Raw genomic sequence first — 25,645 nt, forward strand, 5'->3', positions numbered from 1 at the left:
CACGCCCAGCATGGAGGCCCAGGCCCACGCGTCATGCAACCGGCGCGCCGAATGCTTCGTGCATGCAACAGCACCGCCACTTGCGCCACTACCGCGCCTCCTCGACTGCGGAACCAATACCGCGACTCGGGGCGACCCAGCGCACGACCCAGCAGCGCCAGCCTGGCGCGGCGGTGAGCGGTCAATGCGGCCAAAAATGGGCCGGCAGTAATGGCGGTGGCAGGCGGGCGGGAGCAGCGGCCACATCGCCAGCCGAGCTCACGTCCCGTCCGGGGGCAGCGAGAGAACCCTCTCTCACGGCGTGAAGACAACGCGCCCGTGATCCGTTCCTCGAACGGCTCGCACACGCGCAACAACCGCCCCGCCAACCACTCGCCCCGTCACATTAACTCCGCGGCGGGACAGGCGGCACCTCTGGCAGGAGAAGTGGGCGACGCTTCGCCTTCGCCATAATGACCGCGTCAGAAAAGGTACGCCACGTCGTTCGATTTCGTATCCTTTTCCTTTTTTCCTCTTTCTCTCTCTTGCAATAGGGACCGGGAAAGGGGGATACCCCGAAAAGGATCCTTCCCCGTGAAGGAACCAGGCTCCGAGCCTCCCTACTGATCAGAGGTTCGAAGGCTGGCCCCTCGGAAGGGTTCGACAGCCGCCTCAGATCGCGTGGGCTCTACACCCACTACTGGTCAGAGGTTCAAAGGCCGGCCCCTCGGAAGGGTTCCACGGCCGCCTCAGGCTACTCGAGCTCCGCGCCCATTACTGATCAGGGGTTCGAAGGCTGGCCCCCGAAGGGTTCATAGCCGCCTCAGACGCCGAGCGAGGGATGACCATGGGTACGTTCGATACATAACCGAGGCTCGGGCTGCGCTCCCGAGGTACCCTAGGACATTTCCGAGACCAGCGGGAACGATCTTGTAACGGAATCCCATCGGAGGGAGGCATCGAGCCCTCGGACCCCGTCGCCAGGGGACCGGGTCCGGCAGATCACCCGCAGGTACTTTTGGGCGTGCCTCTGGGCCCCTAGCCGACCCCCAACGAACGGGGCACGGACGTCCACTCGGATTACCCGCTCGCAGCTCACCGGAGACACCATGTTCGGCGCCCATCGAGGGCAACATGGCGCTTTCCCCCCCTCCTCCTTGCGGAAAGGCGACGCAGGGGCGTATGTAAAAAAGTCGAGTCTGTCCCTGATCGTCCTCTCGCCCTGTGCAGAGGCTCGGGGGCTGCTCTCGCAAACCCGGCTCCGGCCGAACCGTTGACAGCGTCAACATACCAGCCCGAGAACTTGGGACCCGACCGTACACCCGGGCTACGGCCAACTCGCATGAGGGATGACCAGACCAGCCGAAGCATTACGCGAGGCATTAAGACCTAGGAGGAGTGAAACCACTCCTCCGAGGCCTCGGGGGCTACACCCGGCGGGTGCGCTCGCGCGCACCCACCGGAACAAAACGCAACCGAGAAAGGCTGGTCCCCTTGCAAAAAAGTGCGACGAAAGCCTCCAAGCGAGTGCTAACACTCCCTTTGAGGCTCGGGGGCTACTGTCGGGGACCATAATTAGGGGTACCCTCAAGGCTCCTAATTCTCAGCCGGTAACCCCCATCAGCATAAAGCTGCAAAGGCCTGATGGGTGCGATTAAGTCAGGGATCGGTCCATACGAGGGACTCGATCACGCCTCGCCTGAGCCTAGCCTCGGACAAGGGCAGCCGACCCCGGAGGATCTCTGTCTCGCCCGAGGCCCCCCTCCAGCGGCGAACATGTTCCCGGCTCGCCCGAGGCCCTGTCTTCGCCAAGAAGCAACCCTGACCAAATCGCCGCACCGACCGACCAAGTCGCAGGAGCGTTTAATGCAAAGGTGGCCTGACACCTTTATCCTGACGCGCGCCCCCCAGCCGACAGAGCCGAAGTGACCGCCGTCACTTCGCCGCTCCACTGACCGGCCCGACTGAGAGACAGCGTCGCCTGCGTCGCTCCGACTGCGGTGTCACTTGACAGAGTGAGGCTGACAGGCAGTCAGGCCCGGCCGCAGGCACCATAGGAAACTCCGCTCCGCCCGACCCAGGGCTCGGACTCGGGCTAAGCCCCGGAAGACGGCGAACTCCGCTCTGCCCGACCCAGGGCTCGGACTCGGGCTAGGCCCCGGAAGACGGCGAACTCTGCTCCACCTGACCCAGGGCTCAGACTCGGGCTAGGCCCCGGAAGACGGCGAACTCCGCTCCGCCCGACCCAGGGCTCGGACTTGGGCTAAGCCCCGGAAGACAGCAAACTCCGCTCCGCCCGACCCAGGGCTCGGACTCGGGCTAGGCCCCGAAAGACGGCAAACTCCGCTCCTCCCGACCCAGGGCTCGGACTCGGGCTAGGCCCCGGAAGACGGCGAACTCCGCTCCGCCCGACCCAGGGCTCGGACTCGGGCTAGGCCCCGGAAGACGGCGAACTCCGCTCCGCCCGACCCAAGGCTCGGACTTGGGCTAAGCCCCGAAAGACGGCGAACTCCGCTCCGCCCGACCCAGGGCTCGGACTTGGGCTCAGCCCCAGAAGACGACGAACTCCGCTCCGCCCGACCCCAGGGCTCGGACTACGCCCTGACCTCAGCCGACGGTCTCCGCCTCGCCCGACCCGGGGGCTCGGACTCGACCTCGCCCACGGAAGACAGACTCAACCTCGGCTTCGGAGGAGCTTCCACGTCGCCCAACCTAGGGCGCAGACCAGCCACGTCAACAGGAGGCACCATCATCACCCTACCCCGAGCTGACTTGGGCCACGGGGACAAGATCGGCGTCCCATCTGGCTCGCTCCGCCAGATAGGCGATGATGGCGCCCCGCATACTCTGTGACGACGGCGGCTCTCAGCCCCCTTACGGAAGCAAGAGGACGTCAGCAAGGACTCAACAGCTCCGACAGCTGTCCCTCCGCCAGGCTCCATCGCTCCTCCGACGGCCACGACATCACACCAGCTGGGTGCCAAAATCTCTCCGGCTGCCACAAAGGCATGTACTTAGGGCGCTAGCTCTCCCCCGCTAGACACGTAGCACTCTGCTACACCCCCCATTGTACACCTGGATCCTCTCCTTACGCCTATAAAAGGAAGGACCAGGGCCCTCTTAGAGAGGGTTGGCCGCGCGGGGACGAGGACGAGACACGCGCTCGCTTGAAGCCGCTCGCTCCCTCTCCCGCGTGGACGCTTGTAACCCCCTACTGCAAGCGCACCCGACCTGGGCGCGGGACGAACACGAAGGCCGCGGGATTCCCACCTCTCTCACGCCGGTCTCCGGCCACCTCGCTTCCCCCTTCGCGCTCGGCCTCGCGCTCGACCCATCTGGGCTGGGGCACGCGGCGACATTCACTCGTCGGCCTAGGGACCCCCTAGTCTTGAAACGCCGACAGTTTCCGACGAGCAACCTCTGGTCTCTGAATTTCCTCGTCTTCATCAAACTCCTGCCCAGTCGCAATTGCCATTGGCTCAGCGCGGGTAGAGTCAGATGATTCCCCGGCCAGCAGGCTAAGTACGGCATCCATTTCAGCATCATCGGTACTGGATGACATCTCGAAATGAGTTTGTTTCTTAGCTTCGGGAAGATTCCAAAGTTGGGCAATCAAGGCCTCAATGTCCTCTGGGGAGGGCCGCACTCTATGGCCTAGGCTACCATCTCGAGCAGAAGGATTGGAGACAAAATCAGAGAAGGGATTATTCGGAGGTAGGTTCCATGCAGAGTAAGCTAAGGGAGCACTAGAATTTGAGACCCTCCCCCTCACTATCATATCCAGTCGGCTTAATGGGTCCTCATTAGGAATTTGCCTATTAGAGACCCTGGTGGAGTCGTTGATGCCAGTATACAAGTAAGCAAGGTAAATTCTGTCCTTCAAAGGTTGAATGTTCTTGAAGACAAAGTCGGCAACCACGATCTCAGCAGTCAGACCTCTGTCCTTTAGTGAGCAAATCTCAGTAAGCAGCACCTTAGCTTCAGCTGCCTCTGAGTAAGTAGGGTACTCCACCCAGCTGGGCGTGCGAACGTCGGGCTGCCTTCCTGACCGAGGGGGGAGGGATTTGTTGTGATTCTCCATGGTGAACCACTCGAGGTGTCGTCCCTTGATGTTGTCCTTGAGGGGAATGCCAAGATATTCCACTTTCCTCCCCCGGCGAAGTTCCAAACTAGCGCCGCCAATGAGCTGATGCTGCCCTCCAGCCATGCTAGGACGACAGTGGTAAAGGTACCTCCAGAGTCCAAAATGGGGGAGAATTCCAAGATAGGCCTCGCACAGGTGTACGAAAATGGCAACTTGCAGAATGGAGTTAGGATTCAAGTGTGTAAGATTTAAATCGTAGAAGTCAAGGAGACCGCGAAAAAAGGGAGAAACAGGAAGATCAAGTCCACGGATGAGGAATGGAACGTAAACAACGGACTCATGGGTGTCCTCTGTTGGAACAGTGATCCCGCGCCAGATCCGCTAGGAACACAGTTCTTGCAGCGGCAAAACCCCAGTCTCCACAAGATGAAAAAGATTCGATTCAGAAATGATGGACATGTGATTACCAGCGAACGGAAGCTGGCTGTTGGGATCGATGGGTGGAATGATCAGAGCAACGATGCCTTGTCTCTTCCGCTTGGGGGGCCATTGCAATCCCTCGGGCGGAGCGAGCGAGCTCAAGAATTCAGAAAGTGAAGTGGCAGAGGTAAAAGCGAGAGTTAGGGTTCGAAACTCAAGATGGCACGTCGGCATGTGTATAAGCAGACTCCTTAGGTTGAGCACTACCTCTAAAGTACCAGATCACCACTCGAAAAAGTAAAGACCGCAACCGTCACTCGGGCATTACCTCTAAAATGTCATCGTTGTCAAGCACGCAGACAAACTTTCAAGCGTACAAATGAAAAGCAAACGACAGTGATTATCTAGAGCAACTTCATCCTTGATTCGTAATAAGGGGAGTAATACAAACTCGAAGTCGACTCATTATGAGTCAGCCTCCCCTCCCCTAGTCACTACATTACATTACTTTACATTACTTTACTACTTACACTACACTACGCTACTAACACTACCTTATTCTACTACTACTTACTACTACTACTATCTATACTAGTATTTAAACCAGTGGCATTGCGCTGCGCCACTGGCCTGGCCGCCGCCACCGTTGCCCTTGCCGCTGTTACCGCTGTTGCCCCTGCCGCCGTCACCGCTGCCATTACCGCTGTCGTCGCCACCATCACCGTTGCCCTTGCCATTGCTACTACTACCATCACCGTCGCCCTTGTCGTCGTCGCCTTTGCTGCCATCACTTCCGCCGTCGTCACCGCTGCTGCTGCCGTCGTCCTTGTCGTCACTGTCGCCACCGCTCCACTCCTCGGAGGAGTCCACCTCATCCGAGGAGACCCCGACTCATCCGACCCACCGAGCTCGGCGCGCTCGATGGAACGCCAGTACACCCAGACCATGGTGGATAGCCCCATGGAGTCATCCGAGTCCCCGAATGACGCCAGGGGAGAAGCCGGAGCCGGCGATCGCTCGAACTTGGAGGAGGCCTCCTCCGAGTACTCTGAATCATCGAAGTCCTCCGAGGGAGGACTCAGAGCGCGCTTACGCTTGCTGCCAGCATGGCGAGGCAAACCTCTACCCCTCCTACCCATATCCATCGTTAGTTGGAAAGGGAGGGAGTGAAGAAGAAAACAAAGAAGAAAGCAAGTGATCAACGAACGAGTGAAGAGAACAGTCGGGGCAAGCATGCTATTTATAGAGGCCGGGGGTGACTGTCCACTTCCTACCCCGCTCGCCGAACAGTCGTAAGAATTCAATAAGCAATTCAAGCCACCTGAAAATGAGTCAGGCAACAAGCGCCGCTTCGCGTAACATGACACCGATTGGACCTAAGTCAACTACTCAGACAAATGATTACACCTCTCGGTCACATCAAGTTACTACTCTAGGATAGTGTGGTAAACACTCCGTGTACCAAGGCACCCCTTGGGCACACCCATTGGGTGTGTCGCCCAGAATTTTGAAAGATTTTCTGAAGGAGTCATATCCACAAAATATACACAATCAATGTACCACGACAAAAGAAGGAGATCGGCTGAGATGGAGGGAAGTTCAAATGTGGCTACTAAAGCGTAAGTCTAATCAACAGAAGCATTAAAGCATAGAGCAGGGTGATGTCTAGCTGAGAACCATCTGTCTCAACCAGTCAGACGTCCAATCTATCACCGAGCAAATTGATTTCATACCTAACAAGGCATGGACAGATGGTATCGTTTGGATTTAAAAAGCATAAGCTGAAGACCTTTGAATGGATTATTTCTAAAATCCGTACAAAGCTCGGGGGCTACACCCATTGGGTGCACCTTCGTGCACCCAATACATTTTGTCTCGTGAGGACAAAATGCTAATTTCTAAAGCATAAGATGAAGACCTTTGAACGGATTATTTCCAAAATCTGCTCAAAGCTCGGGGACTACACCCATTGGGTGCACCTTCGGTGCATTTAATAGATTTTTAGTCCCATGAAGACAAAATGCTGATTTCTAAAGCATAAGATGAAGACCTTTGAATGGATTATTTCTAAAATCCGTTCAAAGCTCGGGGGCTACACCTCGGTGCACCCAATAGATTTTTAGTCCCATGAAGACAAAATGTTGATTTCTAAAACATAAGATGAAGACCTTTGAACAGATTATTTCCAAAATCCACTCGAAGCTCGGGGGCTACACCCATTGGGTGCACCTTCAGTGAACCCAATAGATTTTTAGTCCCATGAAGACAAAATGCTTATTTCTAAAGCATAAGATGAAGACCTTTGAATGGATTATTTCCAAAATCCACTCAAAGCTCGGGGGCTACACCCAATGGGTGCACCAAAGGTGCACCCATCGGCAGAAGCAGAAATCGTGCCATATAATAAACCCATAGGCCGGACCAAGAATCTTTGGGCTGATTATTTCAAAATCAACTCAAAGATTAGGGGCTTATGGGGGACAGATATCCCCCGGTCCACTAGAAGGCGAGAAGGCCTCACGTGGGGCCTCAGGCTAGTTACCCCGCAAGGCCATCCCTTCGTGGGTCGGGCTAAAGCTACTAGCGGAATGGGTCGACCTGAGAAGGCAACAGACTCAAGCCCAAGTGATCCGCCAGCTCGTGCACTATCCACAGCAACCACCCAACTTTCCCGCGCATGGCGTCCTTAAATATCGAGGCGGGTTATGGATAAGTCGGCAAGATTGTAGGGAGATTAGTTCAGTCGGTTCACTATTATTTTGGAGAAGTGATCCTCATGTACGTATGGAGCACCCCATGGTCGAGTATATAAGGTCTAGGGGATACCCCATCATTTTCGTCGACCATCTACCTATCTCATTAGCTTTTCTCCATTTAGGAGACCTCACTTGTAATCCACTACATATAGATCCACCCCAGGAAGTAGGGTATTACGCCTCTCAGAGTGGCTCGAATCTACAGAAAATCGTCTGTCCCTCTCACGTGCGTCCAACACGAGCCATTGAGTTACAGTCAACAACACCGTCCTACCCAAAAGCACCGCAAGGGGTAACCCTAGGTGTGCGGTCGGACTCTAAACGCCGACAGTCTCTTCCTCAAACAGACCTCGAAATCGGGTCGGTCGACAGATCGTGGGTTGCTAGGATGTCGTGCTACATGGGTCTCGAGCTGAGGTAGGTTTCTTTCTCTGAGTTTTCCTGACCCTAGGCATAATGTTTTTCTCCCTTCTCCTTCCATTGCAGGATGGTCACCGTCAATCAAGAGGTCGCATCACCTCTTGTCGGGTCTCTATAGTCAGGCTCCTTGTCCCCTCTCCCTTAGTTGTCTCAAGATAGTTTCGACGTCTTTCGCACAACGCAAGAGGATGCCGAGGCCGAAGTTGAGCTGCTTCGCACGTAGCTCTCTAAAGCCGATGGTCGTGTCGTTGATAAGGCAGTTGTCCTTCGTTCATCCCTTGGCTTCCCTGCCTCTTTTCTCACCTTGTTTGTTTCTTCTGGTAGCCTTGGGGTCGAGCTAGAGAAGTTGTGCTACCGCCTGGGCCAGCTTCTAGACTATGTTGGGGCCCATGGCACTTCCCTGGTGGAGCACCTAGACAATGCCCCGTGCCGCATTTGGGATATTGCTGACTTCGATGTCCACCGGGGAGCAGCAGTGGCGCTGCTTATGGGGAAGATATGCTTCGACTGTAGCCTCCAGGATATCGTCGTCCCTTTCGGATGAAGGGCTAGAAGACCTGCTTGAGGGTTTGGACTAGGTGGCTATTCGTGTCATGTTAGGGTGTCGGCTCATGACGTCGTGCATGGCGTGTATTGATCGCGATGTATCGCGCCTCGGTGCCGCTTCTAGGTAGTAATAAAATAATATTTTCTTCTCGGTTTTTCATGTCGTAGGGCCCTTGGGTCTTTTCTTCGTGAGCTTTTTCGTGTGCATCCCTCTTTAAAAGCAAGAGGGGGTAGTGCGAGCGACCTTGTTCGCAAACTTCCTTATTAGTCGATGTCTCCCTTCGCCCATGGATCGAGGCAGACCTCCTAGGGGGGATTGTTCGAGGAAATGGTACGACCAACCTGCCCTTATCTCGGGGTTTCTTCTTATCCCTCTTCTGGTTAATCCTTGGTTCGCTTTTTAGGGTAGTGATCGCCTCTTCCGAGGCGTGAAGGCGTCACGACCCCATGTCTTAGCCGTCCACCTTGTCGACCACTGGGTGGGCGGCGGACAACCTCCTAAGGGATTTGGGCGTGGCTAGCAACTCTTAATGATTCAGGGGTCGGTAGTCTTTCATGGTCCAGCCTCTGGGATCTTGATCTCATAGACTCCAACTGTCTACAAACTCTTTACAAAGCTGGGGCTCAAAACACTTAGCCTTTACCTATGTGCAAATCAGGCCACACAATTTGTTCATGTATGGGGCAGGAATCATGAACTGCACCTCCTTGACCTCCCGGATCATGTTTGCGAGGTCGTGGAGTTTGGGATTCACCGAGGCGCAGCAGTGGCTCTTGCCATTGTGTAGCTACACTTTTGTGGCAACCTCCGTGATGTCATTGGCCTACCTGCTGGATTGATGACGGTGGACTTAGACCTTCTAACAGGTGACTTTGATGTCACTACGAACGCTATACTCGTGGTAGTTTCGGTGGAGGAAATAATCCATGGTATTTCGTAGCTTCATCCCATGGCTCGACCGTTTTTGCAACGTGTATGGGTTTTAGGTCCCCTAGATCCTGACTGGTCTCGGGATTGTTCTTTGTCTAGGAGACGCTTTCCATGCGAGTTTTTCCCATCCGTCATACTCAAGGAGTACGTTTTGAAATATGGGGATAGCGTAGAGGAATCTTACTATACTTCTTGCGCTCTTGGCGCTTGGAAGTAACGGACGGTGCGTCGGAGTCGGAGGTCGATGGTGATGAGGAGTCGGTCTCGTAGTAGACCACTTTCCTCATCCTCTTGTGTTTGTCGCCTCTCCGATCCGACTTGTGGGAAGAGGATTTCTTCCCCTTTCCTTTGTTGGAGGAGTTTTTCTTCTCCTTCCTCTTGTTGCGGGACTCTTCCGATGAAGTCGACCCGTGGCTTGTAGCGGGCTTGTCGCCGGTCTCCATCTCCCTCTTGGCGAGTTCTCCCGACATCACTTCGAGCGGTTAGGCTCTAATGAAGCACCGAGCTCTGATACCAATTTGATAGTCGCCTAGAGGGGGGTGAATAGGGCGAAACTGAAATTCTCAAAATAATCACAACTACAAGCTGGGTTAGCGTTAGAGATATAATCAAGTCCGCGAGAGAGGGTGCAAAAACAAATCGCAAGCGAATAAAGAGTGTGACACACGGATTTGTTTTACCGAGGTTCGGTTTTTGCAAACCTACTCCCCGTTGAGGTGGTCACAAAGACCGGGTCTCTTTCAACCCTTTCCCTCTCTCAAACGGTCCCTCGGACCGAGTGAGCTTTCTCTTCTCAATCACTTGGAACACAAAGTTCCTACAAGGACCACCACAAGATTGGTGTCTCTTGCCTCAATTACAAGTGAGTTTGATTGCAAGAAAGAATCAAGAAAGAAGAAAGCAATCCAAGCGCAAGAGCTCGAAAGAACACAAGCAAATCTCTCTCACTAGTCACTAAAACTTTGTGTGAAATTTGGGAGAGGATTTGATCTCTTGAGTGTGTCTAGAATTGAATGCCTAGCTCTTGTAAGTGGTTGGAAGTGTGAAAACTTGGATGCCATGAATGGTGGGTGGTTGGGGGTATTTATAGCCCCAACCACCAGACTAGCCGTTTGGTGGGGCTGACTGTCGTATGGTGCACCGGACAGTCCGGTGCACACCGGACATGTCCGGTGCGCCAGCCACGTCACCAAAGCGTTGGGTTCCGACCGTTGGAGCTCTGTCTTCTGGGCCCGCCTGGATGTCCGGTGGCGCACCGGACATGTACTGTAGAGTGTCCGGTGCGCCAGTATGGGCGTGCCTGACTTCTGCGCGCGCTGGCGCGCATTTAATGCGCTGCAGGTAGCCGTTGGCGCCGAAATATCCGTTGCTTCGATGTCACACCGGACAGTCCGGTGAATTATAGCGGACTAGCCGTTGCGAATTCCCGAAGCTGGCGAGTTCCTGAGGCGCAGTTCCTTGGAGCACCGGACACTGTCCGGTGTACACCGGACAGTCCGGTGAATTATAGCGGAGCACCTCTGGATTTTCCCGAAGGTGACGAGTTTGAGTTGGAGTCCTCTGGTGCACCGGACACTGTCCGGTGGCACACCGGACAGTCCGGTGCGCCAGACTAGAGGTGCCTTCGGTTGTCACTTTGCTCTTTTGTTGAACCCAATACTTGGTCTTTTTATTGGCTAAGTGTGAACCTTTGGCACCTGTATAACTTGTACACTAGAGCAAACTAGTTAGTCCAATTATTTGTGTTGGGCAATTCAACCACCAAAATTATTTAGGAACTAGGTGTAAGCCTAATTCCCTTTCACCAAGCAACAAAATGAAACACAGGGTCACACCCTCTAGACTTTTCAAGGCACTAAACACTAATGATCACTAGTCACAATTATGGCACTTGGAGAGACTTGGAAGCTTTGAATGTGTCTTGAGATGGAGTACTTGCTCTTGTATTGAATGTGAGTGAATGTGATGCTTGGATGGATTGAATGGAGGTGGTTGGGGTTGTATTTATAGCCACCAACCACTTCCTAGTCGTTGCCTCCTTTCTGCCAACCGTGGACGGTCCATGCCCATGGTCCCGATAGTCCGCCCCAGCACATTAACGACTGAAACCGCAACGGTCCGCAGTAACGGCTATATCAACGGCTACAAGTGCATTAAATGTGTCGTCAGATATCAGATAAAGCGGTCGTGGACAGTCCGACCATGCACACCGGACAGCCCACGAGGACACTAAAAATGTATTTTACCGAACCCGTCACCTTCGAGTTTTTTCTCGTTTTTCAACGAGCGGACAGTCCGCGCCTGAGGCCGGACGGTCCAAGCTTGGTCCCAGACGGTGCTCTCTTATTCGGACAGTTTGTGGTGTGAATACGAGTTTTGCATAGTTTCTGTTCGAGGCACACCTTGGTGTCGCAGACGGTCCACCGGAAGGGCCCGGATGGTCCGCGCATAGGTGAATTTTCCAAAAATCTTCTCCTGTCCGGAATAATCTACGGTATTGCAGATAGTCGACTTAGAATTGATATAGATGAACTTATGCACCTGAGAAATAATCAACTAGGCAAACTAGTTAGTCCATAAGATTTATGATGGTCGTCAAGCATCAAAATTGATTATAGAAAATAGTTAAGGTCATTTCCCTTCCAATCTCCCCCTTTTGGTGATTGATGCCAACATAAATCAAAGCAAATATGAAGTGTAGAATTGTAGCTAGTTTGCATTTTGACATATGTGCATAAGTTACTTTGAAATGAAATCAGTTCTAAGTATATATGAATGTTTTGATATAGTTAAAATTTTGGACCACATTTGCACCACTTAGATTGTTTTTGCAAATCTTTTGGAAAAGTCTTTTCAAATTATTTTGCAATTAGCCAACGATATAAGAATATAATTTCCAAAGGTATTTTCAAGTTTTCAAAGATTCTCCCCCTTTCCAAATACTTTTCCTTTGACTAAATAAGAGCTCCCCCTGAAAAAGTTATCCCCTTAGCTGCCAAGAGGGTTTTTGCAAACGTAATAGTTCTAATCTGGAAGAAAAAAGTTTTCAGAAACAGGGTGGTGGTGTGGTCCTTTTGCTTTGTCCTATTAATTTCTCCCCCTTTGGCATTAAGCGCAAAAAACACAGAAATCTAGAGGCCTTTAACAAGAAAGATATGAATGTAAATACATGAGTAGGTCAAAGAGTATATGATACTGACAAAAAATTATTGGAAGTCTTGCCTTTGCCTACAACTCCATTTCCCTTTCAATCTAAGACTAAATATAGAAATACACTTGGAAGCACATTAGTCTTAGCTTTGGCACAAGAAGAAAATAAGAAATATGCATTTGTACCAAATGAAATACATGCCATGATCAAAGATATAAAAATGAGCAATGTGTGCAAGATTTCAATCAAAGTTCCAAGAATCTAAGACATTTAGTTCATTCCTAAGCTTGCTAAAAGTCTTTTCATCTAGGGGTTGGTGAAGATATCGGCTAACTGGTTGTGCGTGCTAACGTATTGAATTGCGATATCTCCCTGTTGTTGGTGATCTCTCAGGAAGTGATACCAGATGTCGATGTGCTTTGTGTGGTTGTGTTCAACAGGATTGTCTGCCATGCGGATTACACTCATTGTCACATAGGAGGGAGACTTTGCTCAATTTGTAGCCATAGTTCCTAAGTGTTTGCCTTATCTAGACTAATTGTGCACAACAATGTCCTACAACAATATACTCGGCTTCGGTGGTGGATAGAGCTATTGAATTTTGTTTCTTTGAAGCCCAAGACACCAGGGATCTCCCCAGAAACTGACAAGTCCCTGATGTACTCTTTCTATCAATCATACATACGACATAATAGCATCAGAATACTCGATTAGATCAAAGGTAGATCCCTTAGGGTCCATAGCCCAAACTTAGGAGTGTAAACTAAATATCTCATCATTCTTTTCAAGGCCCTTAGGTGGATTTCCTTAGGGTTGGCTTGGAATCGTGCACACATGCATACTGAAAGCATAATATCCGGTCGTGAAGCACATAAATAGAGTAAAGATCCTATCATCGACCGGTATATCTTCTGATCTATAGATTTACCTCCAGTGTCGAGGTCGATATGCCCATTTGTTCCCATAGAAGCCTTGATGGACTTGGCATTCTTCATTCCAAACTTTTTGAGGATGTCTTGAGTGTACTTTGTTTGGCTGATGAAGGTGCCCTCTTGGAGTTGCTTGATTTGGAATCCATGAAAGTACTTCAACTCGCCCATCATGGACATATCAAATTTCTGTATCATAATTCTACTAAACTCTTCACAAGATGACTTGTTAGTAGACCGAAAGATAATATCATCAACATAAATTTGGCATATAAACAAGTCTTTGACAACTGTTTTAGTGAAGAGAGTAGGGTCAGCTTTCCCGACTTTAAAACCACATTAGTAATAAGAAAGTCTCTCAGGCATTCATACTATGCTCTTGGGGGCTTGTTTGAGCCCATAAAGTGCCTTTGAGAGCTTATAGACATGTGAAGGATACTCACTATCTTTAAAGCCGAGAGGTTGCTCAACATACGTCTCTTACTTGATATGACCATTGAGGAAAGCACTTTTCACATCCATTTGATACAACTTAAAGCCATGGTAAGTAGCATAGACAAATAATATTCGAATTAACTCAAGCCTAGCTACGGGTGCATAGGTTTCATCAAAATCCAAAACCTTCAACTTGTGAATACCCCTTGGCAACAAGTCGGACTTTGTTCCTAGTCACCACACCATGCTCATCTTGTTTGTTGTGAAATACCCACTTAGTACCTACAATATTTTAGTTAGGACGTGGAACTAAATGTCAAACCTCATTCCTCGTGAAGTTGTTGAGCTCTTCTTGCATTACCACCACCCAGTCTGGATCTCTAAGTGCATCCTCTATCCTGTATGGCTCAATAGAAGACACAAAAGAGTAATGTTCATAAAAATGAGCAACTCAAGAGCGAGTGGTTGCCCCCTTTTGAATGTCACCAAGGATGAAGTTGATGGGGTGGTATTGTTGAATTGCTTGGTGGACTCTTGGGTGAGGTGGTCTTTGATCTTGAATCTCTTATTCATCCTCCTTTTCTTGATCAACTCCATATCCCCTTGATCGATGCCTTCTTCTTGAGGTGGCTCATTGTCTTGAACTTGATCTTCTTCTTCTTGAGCTATTTCCTCATCTTGAGTTGGTGGAGATGCTTGTATGTAAGATGATGGTTGATCTTGTATTTGTGAAGGCTCTTCGGATTCTTGTGGACACACATCTCCAATGAACATATTCCTTAGCGCGATGCACGAAGCCTCTTCATCATCTAACTCATCAATATCAACTTGCTCTATTTGAGAGCTATTAGTCTCATCAAACACAATGTCACAAGAAACTTCAACTAATACAGTGGACTTATTGAAGACTTTATATGCCCTTATGTTTGAGTCATAACCAAGTATAAAAAACCTTCTACTGCTTTAGGAGCAAAATTTGAATTTCTACCTCTTTTAACAAGAACAAACCACTTGCTCCCAAAAACTCTAAAATAAGAAACATCGGGGTTTTTACTAGTGAGGAGTTAATATGATGTTTTCTTGAGGATTCAGTGAAGGTATAACCGACTGATGGAGTAGCAGGCGGTGTTAATCGCCTCCACCCAAAACCGATCTGATGTCGTGTATTCCTCAAGCATGGTCCTCGCCATATTCATAAGAGTTCTATTCTTTCTTTCCACAACACCGTTTTGTTGAGGTGTGTATGGAGAAGAGAACTCATGCTTGATGCCTTCCTCCTCAAGAAACCCTTCAATTTGAGAGTTCTTGAACTCCATTCTATTGTGGCTTCTAATCTTTTTTATTATCAATCCGAACTCATTTTGAGCTCGTCTCAAGAATTTCTTTAAGGTTTCTTGGGTTTGTGATTTTTCCTGCAAAAAGAACACCCAAGTGAAGCGAGAATAGTCATTCACAATTACAAGACAATACTTACTCCTGCCGATGCTTATGTAAGCAATCGGGTTGAATAGATCTATGTGCAGTAGCTCAAGTGACCTCTCGGTTGTCATGATGTTCTTGTGTGGATGATGAGCTCCAATCTGCTTCCCTGCTTAACATGCACTACAAATCTCGTCTTTCTCAAAATGAACGTTGGTTAGTCCTAAAATGTGTTCTCGTTTAAAAGCTTGTAAAGATTCTTTATCTCAATATGAGCAAGTCGACGATGCCAGAACCAACCCATATTAGTCTTAGCAATTAGGCAAGTGTTTAGTTCAACATTATCATCAGTGAAATCAACTAAATATAGCTGACCGTCTAACACCCCTAAAGGCTAATGAATCATCATTTCTTCTAAAGACGATAACATCAACATCAGTAAATAAACGGTTGTCGCCCATTTTGCATAATTGAGACTCATGAAGCAAATTGTAACCTAGAGATCTACAAGAAATACATTAGAAATGGAATAGTCAGGTGATATAGCAATTTTACCCAATTCTTTGACCAAACTTTGATTCCCATACCCAAATGTGATTGCTCTTTGGAGATCATCATTTTTCTCATATGAGGTGAACATTCTTTTCTCCCCTGTCATGTGGTTTGTGCACCCGCTGTCGATTATCCAACTTGTTCCACCGGATGCATAAACCTACAACACAGATTTAGGCCGTGTCCTTAGGTACCCAAACAGTTTTGGGTCCTTTCACATTAGAAACAAGCACATTGGATACCCAAACACAAGTCTTTGGATTCATTTGCTTGCCCCAACATATTTGACAACTAGTTTACCTGATTTGTTAGTAAGAACAAATATGCATTAAAGGTCTTAAATGAAATACTAGGTTCATTCGAAGCACCAACTATCTTTTTTCTTAGACATCTTTACATGAATTGTATGCCTAAAACTAGAAGCCTCATTTCTGTAAATATCAGTTTGATTGGATACCTGCGTACGACCGCGCAGGCTCCGGCGAGGGTGGCTGTGTGGGTACGCCAGTTTTGGGCGTTCCTGCGGATGCAAGTGAAATGACTTATGTTGCATCTGTTCGCGCAGGCCACGTCTCCCGCGTACATGTAACCAAACAGTAGCTTACATAAAGTCAACGCACACGATGGTACAGAATAAAATGATACGGGCAACTAATCATACAGTATAAGTATGATGAGCAACATGATGAGATTTCTTAGTATTGAGAGACATTGTTTTATTCTTAGTTTTATAACACTCTTAATGATGTAGCAGTGTTGTAAAGAGTGTTATGAAATGACTACTGTGATTAGCCTAAGAGCAACTTCAAGAGACTCTTTATTTTTAACTCTCTATTTGACTCTTTATTTGTCTCTCCATAAAGATTAAACTCTATATATAACATCTCATTCCAACAGACTCTCTAACATGGAATTTAGCTTGGCTAGTGAGAGTTGCTAGTGAGGGAGTTAATTTAGAGAGGCGGATAGCTTGTCAAGTTAAATGACTAGTCTGTTAGAGAGTCATTTTGTTATTAAATAGCTAAAATTTAGTTTGACAATGTATTTAGCCAGTCTCTTGGAGATGCTCTAACTTATATTATTAAACATTAATGACTCGTGGTCTCGGGGTAGGAAAGACTCATCAAAGATCGGCTGCCCGTCCGCTGTTGGCTCTTTAATTGCCTGTGCCTGTGCCTGTGCCTGTGCCTGTGCTGCCCCCATTCCTTTCTCCTCCAGCAAGTAAACCCCGTTTCCACAACGTCACCGCACCGCCGTCATGCCGACCGGTGAGCTCCTCTCTCCGCTCCTCCGCCTCCGTCCCCATCCTCCCCCCCCCCCTCTATCGATCTCGTCGCCCCCGCATCCTCCGGTTCTGGTTCGAATCGGCGGTAGGTTATTATTATTTTGTACGAATATGTGCTCCGTGTGCGCCCGTGGAGAGAGGAGAAGGCCCCTGCTCGGTTCGATTAATCGATTTGTCTCTTAGTCGAGGGAAGTTCAGGGATCGGATTGCGGGGATGGGTTGCGGTTGTGGCGCCGTAACGTCGCGGGTTGCTTCGGTATTGTTTTGGTGGTTCCGGAAGTTCGCTTGGGAAAATAGGGTTTGGTTCTGGATGGCAGACTCCACGCTCACGGAGGCGCTACATGGCGCCCTAGGCTCCCTTGCTGCATTTGCCTTTGCTGCATGCGAATGTGTGCTCTGGTGTCTTTTGGGTCCATGGGGTGTCTTCAGCTTTCTCTATATCACTTCTCAGCGTTTTCTATATCACTCCTCTATATCCCTCCTTTATAGCCTCCAATAAAAGATTTTCTCCTCTATATCTCATTTTTCTCCAGCAGCATAATCTATACGTGAATAACTATATTAGAGACATATTTTGCTCTAGTTTTTTTTGAACGTACATATTTGTCATACTCTCAAATGTTTAATATATATTGTAGTTTTGCTTAATCTATTGTTTAAAACATTAAAATGGATAGTGGAGAGGGTACAGAATCTCTATATAGAGGATGAACATCCTTTATATTTAAGGGACGCTGTAAAGGATTTTGCTGGAGGGTATAGGGGAGGGAATCTATTCTATATTTAGCGATTTGGCTGGTTTTTAGCATGTGCTGTTGGAGGCAGCCTAATCACTTAAGGACAGAGGGAGTGAGGGACTATAGGTACTAGGCTAGAATAATTGTATGTGTTGTGTGTCCCCTCTTGCAAAGTGTTTTTTGATTCATAGTGCTTGGAGGGACCTAATTTTGTCTGTGGCCATGCAAAGTTGTGTGCCTATTGCCCATATTTCTGGATGCTTGTGGCTTAATCTAAGTGTTAAACACACCACCACTTATACCAATGGTTTATGGCTCACATCCAAAATGGTGATATGGACGACATAAGCCTGAGCTACTCCGACTTGCTTTGATATTGTATAATACCAGCAAATCAACAAAATATCCCTTGTTTTCATTGTTTGGGTTTCTGTTTTTGCAGGCATGCTGTGACTTATTGTTGTATGGCTACATTTAGCTCATGTAGAGATGACAATGGGTAAAAACCCATTGGGTATCACTTGCCCAAACCCATACCCAACAAGAAAAATACGCTCGCCAAAAAAACCTATACCCATGACGGGTATAAAATTTTGCCCAAACCCATGTCCATGCGGGTTTCGGGTACCTAACGGGTTTTCCATACCCACTAACATCAACATGAAAAAATAATTCATCATGTAAATGACAGTCAATCTATACTACTCTATTAAGAACCTAATGTGGGCACCTGGTGCGACCATGGCTTCACCCTCGGCGCTGACATTCTGGGCCCGCCCCATACGCGCCGCCTCAGCGCCGTGCCTTGTGGATCCCACGCTTAGCGCCCGCACAACGCTCTCTCAGCTACTGCCTTGTGGACTGCTCACTGCAGCGCCCGCGCAGCCAGCTACTGCACCTGTCCAGCACCCGATCCCGCCCACGTAGCTACCACCAGACCACACGTACCTTAGTGTTTGTTTAGAAATAAATAATAATTATATAAAAATAGTGTAGAGCAAGCACTCAAACCCACGCCCACTGCTCCAGAAATTTGGGGCTAACCACCAGACCACACAAACCTTAGTGTTTAGAAATAAGCAATAATTATATTTAATAAATATCTCAATACCTATTTATATGATATATAAAAACTGTAGCAAAGCACGGACAACTGGCTAGTATATTAATAAGCCAGGATAAAAGAAACATGTGATAACTAATTTTAGCTTAAACTTTGTTACATGGAGTTTATTTCAACTAGAACATATTCAATTAATAATATTATGAGACATATTTGTAAGTTATGTTGATTCTAAGGCGGGTTTTAAAAACCCAGGTTTGCGGTATGGGTAGTGGAAGAACAAACCCATGCCCACATACCTGATGGGTTTTCATTTGAACCCATTAATAAACCCATGGGTAGAGAAATTAGCCCAAACCCATGTCCTAATAGAGCAAAAATCCACCGGGTTTCGGGTACCCATTGCTATCTCTCGTGGAGGTGAATGCTGCATTTGCCTTTTGTCACCTGCACAAGGCCGCACTAGCATCAGGTCCTGAACCTCAATTCTCTGTGACCGTGACTAAGATATTTAGGTGGAATTGCAATGTGGAACCCTGTGGCATCATGGTGTTCAGGCTTTGAAGCACAGAGGTGGTGGTTGTAGGTGAGGGTGGCGCTCAGTTCTAGCCTCAAAGTTGTAGGTGTCAATGGTTGAATTCCTATTTTAGGCATTGTGTTAAATGTATTCTCTTTGATGCCATGATTTTTTCCCTACACACCAAAAGCAGCCAACTGGGCCTTGTACGCTGTCCTTCAGTGGAACCATGCCACTTGTGCTTAGGCTTGTTGCTAGGGCTCACTGAATGTGATAAATTCTTGAAAAATATAAGACATCTATAGCAAACATAGTCTGAATTGCAAACCTGATGTCTTTGTTTTCCAGTGTATATTTTTTATGTTTTGAGTGTATAATGCTCATTGCTCCACCTGTCCACACAATTATGTGTTCCATTATTATTATATTTATTAAAAATTTGAAAACCAGCAAGTTTTACATTCATTTTTGGAAGCTGAAGTTCTTTATTCACTTGAGTGCAGTTGTGTATAGAATTCTGTTATTGTAGTATTGCATCTGTTCTCAAGAGTTCCTTGCTCTTTTTCTTTTGCTTTTTTTTGGTATATTGTTATCTGGATCATGCTATATGAATAGTCCTGGTGCAATAGTTGGCATTCTCTATAAGCTACTTGTTTTGCTACAGTGCTCAATAAATCATTTTTTATGAAATTTCTTGTTGATTTTTTTACAAGTTGTCTTAATATATTTACAAATCATAGAAGCAAGATAATTTTATCCATCTCTAATAAATGGAGATATGCTTCTGTTTTAACACCAGAATTTTGTGTTATGTCATAATATTAGTTCCATGTGTGTACAGACATATTTTAATGTTTATTGAATGATTTCCAGTAAGCGTGAAATGGCAGAAGGAGCTCTTTCCAGGCATAGAGATTGACACTAGCCAGCCTCCGATTGTTTTCAAGACTCAGTTGTACACACTAACTGGTGTGCCACCTGAACGCCAAAAAATTATGGTGAAGGGAGGAATATTGAAGGTAAACTATTTTGTTAGTGCTTATAGATTCATTTGTCCATTGGGCATGCATACATTGTAATAACTGGATGACGTGTTTGCTGTGCAATAATACAGGACGATGCAGATTGGTCTACTTTGGGAGTGAAAGATGTGAGATGCTTGGCTTATTTTCTGTGCTCATATTTTGTTGTATCAAGTGCTCAAATGCTGTATTAAGTTGCCTCAAATAGAACTGAATTTGAAATGCGCTCTGCAGGGCCAAAAGTTGATGATGATAGGCACGGCTGATGAGATTGTGAAAGCTCCGGAGAAAGGTCCAGTGTTTGTTGAGGATCTACCAGAAGAAGAGCAAGTGATTGCACTGGTACATACCAGATGCCACTCTGTGCATGTGCTGCCTGTTCTTAGTTTGTTCTTTATTACCATATCTGCTAACAAATGAATGGTTAGTTTGTTAATCATAGCTGATCGTGTGTCACGTCATGACAGTATGCTTCCTGTGCACATCTGTCATTACAACTTTGGGCGATAGGTGGGATCCCCATCCCTGAATTCAGTAAACTATCATTTTTTGGAGACATACATGAAATGGGAACATATGTTTTGTATGTTCCAATGGCATTGGGTGTTGGACTGATGGTAACTTAAACATATTCTTTAACTAGTAATTTGGGATTTTCATGTATTTATCATAGAACTGTCTAAATGGGCATCGAGTAGGAACTTTGCACAGGTAATATCATCCCGATGCACAAGCCAATTTTATTAAATTTGTGGATTGTGATATATATTGTCTCTTCTCGCATGATTAGCTGGCAATATTGAAATCATATCTTGTCGTTTCTATGATCAATATCAATGATGTTACCTTTTTTTATCCTTTTGGTGCTAGTATTTATCATCTTTACTGAAATGAGTTGTCCTAATATTTAGGGTCACAGTGCTGGTCTTTATAACCTTGGGAATACATGCTATATGAATTCCACATTGCAATGTCTGCATTCTGTTCCAGAGCTGAAGTCAGCGCTGCTAAGGTTTAACATAATATTTCCTATGTATTAATTTTGAAGCGGCTTTCGGTTTGGTGTTTGATATCATTCTTTTCTACTTGTCTAGCTATTCAGATACTGTAAGAGGTAATGGCATTGACCAAGCTTCTCATAATTTGACTGTTGCTACTCGTAATACCTTTGGTGATCTTGATCAAAGTGTTCGCCCTGTTGCACCTCTACAATTCTTGCAGGTGAGGTCACCATCATTAAGCTATTATATCTAGGCTAATAAAGTATATTTTCTCTTAGTTCTGGAGCAGAAGAGCTCATTTCGTTACTGTTGTCCTTGAAATTTTATGAGTCAGATGAAGGTCTTGAAAATGTGAATGGCCATGGCGTTTGTTCATTCAGGCATTTGAATTTGACTATTAGTTTATGCAAACTAGTGCCACATCATTAGATTTGTGCTTAAATAGACTCATGATAGATATTACATTTTATTACTAATAAAATATAGATAGACCTCATCATTGAAGATCATGGATATCCTTATAGTTATTGGTTATTATAAAAATTCTAACAACCACTAATATCTGAAAAATAGAGGGAACATAGATTAGTGTTTCAAGTAATCTTTTGCTGTTTTGATAGTTGACGAAAATATGGACCTTAATTTCCTCAGTATATATTGTCATGATTATGGAACAGTATGCTTTATGAAGTCCTGCCTTACCTTAACTATGTGATCTAGTTTGGTGGGTTGGAAGATTTTGAGGGGTCATGAGGATAAACAAATGTATAATACTGACAGTTCTTTTTTGTCTGGTTTTGAGCAGACACTGCGTAAAAAATACCCGCAATTTGCACAGCAGCATAATAATGTCTACATGCAACAGGTTCCTTCTAATCACCTACAATTAAGAGTTTGTATCTACTCTTGAATTTCTGTAATGTTGTTCATCTTTTTTCTTTTTTAAAAAATACAGGATGCAGAAGAATGCTGGACACAGTTGGTGTATACGCTTTCTCAAACTCTTACCTCAGATTCAAGGTAACCTGTTTGTTGTCAAAATGTCAACTAATGGCTCTTCACCTTGTAACCATTTATATTTATCGTATTATCTTTGTCTTCCCTGTAATTTTTATGGCAATGTTTGGCTACTTTGCCTAAAATTATTTGCCTACTTTTTTTTTCTATAGTGAATCTGCAGCTCTTCCGATGAAGCAACTATTTGGGATAGATCTCGTGAGCAGGTTCTGTCCCCCCCTCCCTTGTATTATATGCCCTATATATGTATATGTTACTTTTTGTTCTACAATTGTAGTTTGGTGCGACCGTTTATTTTTTACTCAAACAGGCAGGAGAGGTGCATAGAATAGCATATAATTATAGAAGAAAAATATGGTACAGGTCCAGTTCAAACCAGCAAAAGATTATGTGAGATGTGCCATGTGCTAATTAGACACACACCAAAAAGAACCCTGCTATACTGACATAAGGCTAGTTATCCTGTTTTATATATCTTAAACAGTACACAGACAGTTCCAACATACAACAGTATCTTATTTTATGTTTATAATTGGCCTTTACCTAATTGTTAGCTGAATACAATAAACATTATTTCCCAATGCATGTCCAGAACGGTAAATGATACAAACTGCACCTCCTATACTTTTGATGTCTGCATATCAAATACATGGGCGTCTGTGCCTGTAAAGCCTGTTATGAACTTATGATTGTTTTAGTGCTGTCATCGAGTAATTGTTGTGTAGGTGTTCCGTATTCTGTGCCTGTTTTGTTCGCGGCTAACTGTGCCACACTTTGGCTAAGGTTAGTCGCTCGTATTGAAGAACTAACCTTAGGCAGAAAAAGTTAGTTAAAGTGTGGCAAGTTAGGCAACAAACCAAACAGTCCTTCTGTTTCCATTTGGTATTTGTCATAACAACTGGTAGATTGGGTGTTCATGTAAGTATGTAACAAATATGAAATGATCGCCGTGAACTTGTGATATTTGTTGATGAATGCTTTTTTTCCAGGGTCCACTGTGCAGAAAGTGGTGAGGAGAGCATGGAGACAGAATCAGTATATTCCCTTAAGTGTCATATATCTCAAGATGTGAACCATCTTCATGAGGGAATTAAGCATGTAAGTAATGTTGTGCCGCTCCCATGCTATGTTGTATCCCAAGTTTTATAGCATGTTTTTTCAGGTATATATATCTGAAACTTCAAATTTGTAAAAGTGAAGTTAGACAATCTAGTTAATAACCTGCAAATATAACCAGCCTCCTCCGTTCTTTCCTAAAATGAAAGTGACACGATCAATCACCTCCAAGAACCTTTTTTTTGTTATTGATGCATTGAAGGAGTTGGGTGCTGTTGCATTTTGTGCTGTTCTTGTTTCTTCCATGTGGGTATTGAGGGGAAAGGGAGAGTAAAATAGAATATTGCTTGTCATGTCCAGTCACATTAGTTTCTACAGACTTCCTTCTGAATTTTCATAAGATGAAATATTTTAATCATTCACATTTTCTTTGTACAGGGCTTGAAGACAGAACTTGAGAAAGCTTCACCTACACTGGGTCGAACTGCAGTTTATACTAGAGAATCAAGAATAAATGAGCTGCCTAGGCAAGTACATTAAATCTTTGCATTTCACTTGTCCTCGTTAATACAGCAAAAAAAGTAATATTCCTTCCTTTAGGTACTTGACTGTGCAGTTCGTTCGCTTCTTTTGGAAAAGGGAATCAAACCAAAAGGCAAAGATTTTACGAGTACGTTAGTTTGTTCTATTCCCTTCCTCTTGAACAATGATTTGATGATTATAGCAACTGGGTTTTGTATGGAATCTTGTCATTTTCGTCTGTACTAGTATGGAGTTGGACATGTTTTACCTTATTTGCTAAAGTATTTCTCTTTTGTGATTTTTTTAATTTACAGAAAGTTGATTACCCACTGGAATTGGATGTTTATGAATTTTGCTCTGATGAACTGAAACAGAAACTCCAAGCACCTCGGCAGGTAGCTTTCTCTTTTCACTATTCAGTTTTGAGTTGTCAACATTATTGTTCCAGTATTGATTTTGGATGCTCAATTTGCACGTAAAGATGCTGAGAGATGCAGAAAATGCAAAGTTTGGATTGAAAGCACAAGGGAAAGCTAGCGGCTTTAAAGAAAATGAGGTAATGGTTGTGTTGTACTCAGGGTATCATTGAATCATCAGTAATAGCTGTGAAGAAATAAATGGATCAACTGTCACATTAAGCTTTCTGTTTGGGTCTTCAATCCATTGTCATGCAATTAGGGCATTTCATTTCAGGGATCATCCAGTAGCGCTGGGGAATCATCCAGTATGGACATTGACAAAGGCAAGTTGTTTGTTTCTGCCCTCATTTTGTAATGATAGAAGTGTGCGATTGCCTTGCCTTGTTGTCAAACTTTATTTCTTGGGATTATATTTTTAAGATCCAGAAAGTTTGACCCTCTACCTGTAAGGCTGTAATGATCGAGGACACTGCTAGTGTTATCTTACTAGCTTCTAAACTTAGTTTGCTCATGTGTTAAATGCAGCTGAGTCTTCTCTACCAAAGAAACAATTAACTGGCGTCTATGATTTGGTTGCTGTCTTGACACACAAGGGAAGAAGTGCAGACTCTGGCCACTATGTTGGCTGGGTAAAGCAAGATGACGGTCAGTCAATCAGTATTACAGCTTAGTTACGGTAATCAACTGTTTCACTTTATTATTAGTCACTGAAATTTCATATCGACCACCAGGAAAATGGATCGAGTTTGATGATGACAACCCAAACATCCGCAAGGAGGAAGACATTTTGAAACTATCTGGTGGAGGTGAGCAACCGTCTTACACGTCAAATGAAATATTATGTCATGAACGATTTTAACGCAGACCAGTGTTTGTCTATACAGGTGACTGGCACATGGCTTATATCTGCCTATACAAAGCCCGCATGGCGGAGTTGAAGAGTTAGGCCGGAGTGGTTCTACATTTCTGTGCCGCGAACGCAACATTAGTTTTTCTGCCCATGAGTGATCATGGTAATTATTTTTTCCAGTTCGTAAAGTGGTTACTGTCGAATTTGCTTCAATGCGGTTGGCCATTATTCACTGGGATATGTATTTTTAGGATTTCAAATCTAGTACATTTTGTGTTGTCAAAATATAGAACAAAGAAATTCAGAGGAAAGCTTCTGCCTTGACAGTGAATCTGATTGATTTGCGCCAAGTGGTTTCATCCGTGTCTTCCTAATAATAGTGTATTTAAAAAAAAAAAATCAAAACTAGAGCCTATGTAACAAACAAAAGTTTATACCACAAGCTTTACTTTCTGATTTCTATCAATTACTCAATTCAATTTAACTATAGGTATGCTTGAGTTCAGATAATTTACATAGTAGACTTAGACTTAG

At 45.9% G+C, this 25,645-nt stretch overlaps 1 protein-coding gene across 1 annotated transcript; it reads left to right on the top strand.

Annotated features, from left to right (window-relative positions):
- Nucleotides 1-16,801: 16,801 nt before the first annotated feature.
- Nucleotides 16,802-25,440, top strand: LOC100282385 (ubiquitin carboxyl-terminal hydrolase 6). The gene is made up of 18 exons (NM_001368950.1): nt 16,802-16,890; nt 20,098-20,243; nt 20,339-20,374; nt 20,481-20,588; nt 21,158-21,258; nt 21,341-21,467; nt 22,053-22,112; nt 22,203-22,267; nt 22,417-22,470; nt 23,254-23,362; nt 23,759-23,847; nt 23,921-23,990; nt 24,157-24,237; nt 24,324-24,398; nt 24,536-24,584; nt 24,787-24,906; nt 24,993-25,067; nt 25,146-25,440. Exons 1-18 carry the CDS (start codon nt 16,881-16,883, stop codon nt 25,205-25,207), a joined length of 1,437 nt encoding a protein of 478 aa, NP_001355879.1. The 5' UTR covers nt 16,802-16,880; the 3' UTR covers nt 25,208-25,440.
- Nucleotides 25,441-25,645: the final 205 nt, after the last annotated feature.

Source organism: Zea mays, chromosome 3 (assembly GCF_902167145.1).
Source record: "Zea mays cultivar B73 chromosome 3, Zm-B73-REFERENCE-NAM-5.0, whole genome shotgun sequence".
Taxonomy (NCBI): Eukaryota; Viridiplantae; Streptophyta; class Magnoliopsida; order Poales; family Poaceae; genus Zea; species Zea mays.

Bases quoted from the DNA above. Each gene is read 5' to 3' on its own strand.
- LOC100282385 (NM_001368950.1), top strand. The intron at 23,991-24,156 runs GTACGTTAGTTT...TTTAATTTACAG, and splicing joins AAAAGGCAAAGATTTTACGA to AAAGTTGATTACCCACTGGA. The intron at 24,907-24,992 runs GTCAGTCAATCA...ATCGACCACCAG, and splicing joins CTGGGTAAAGCAAGATGACG to GAAAATGGATCGAGTTTGAT.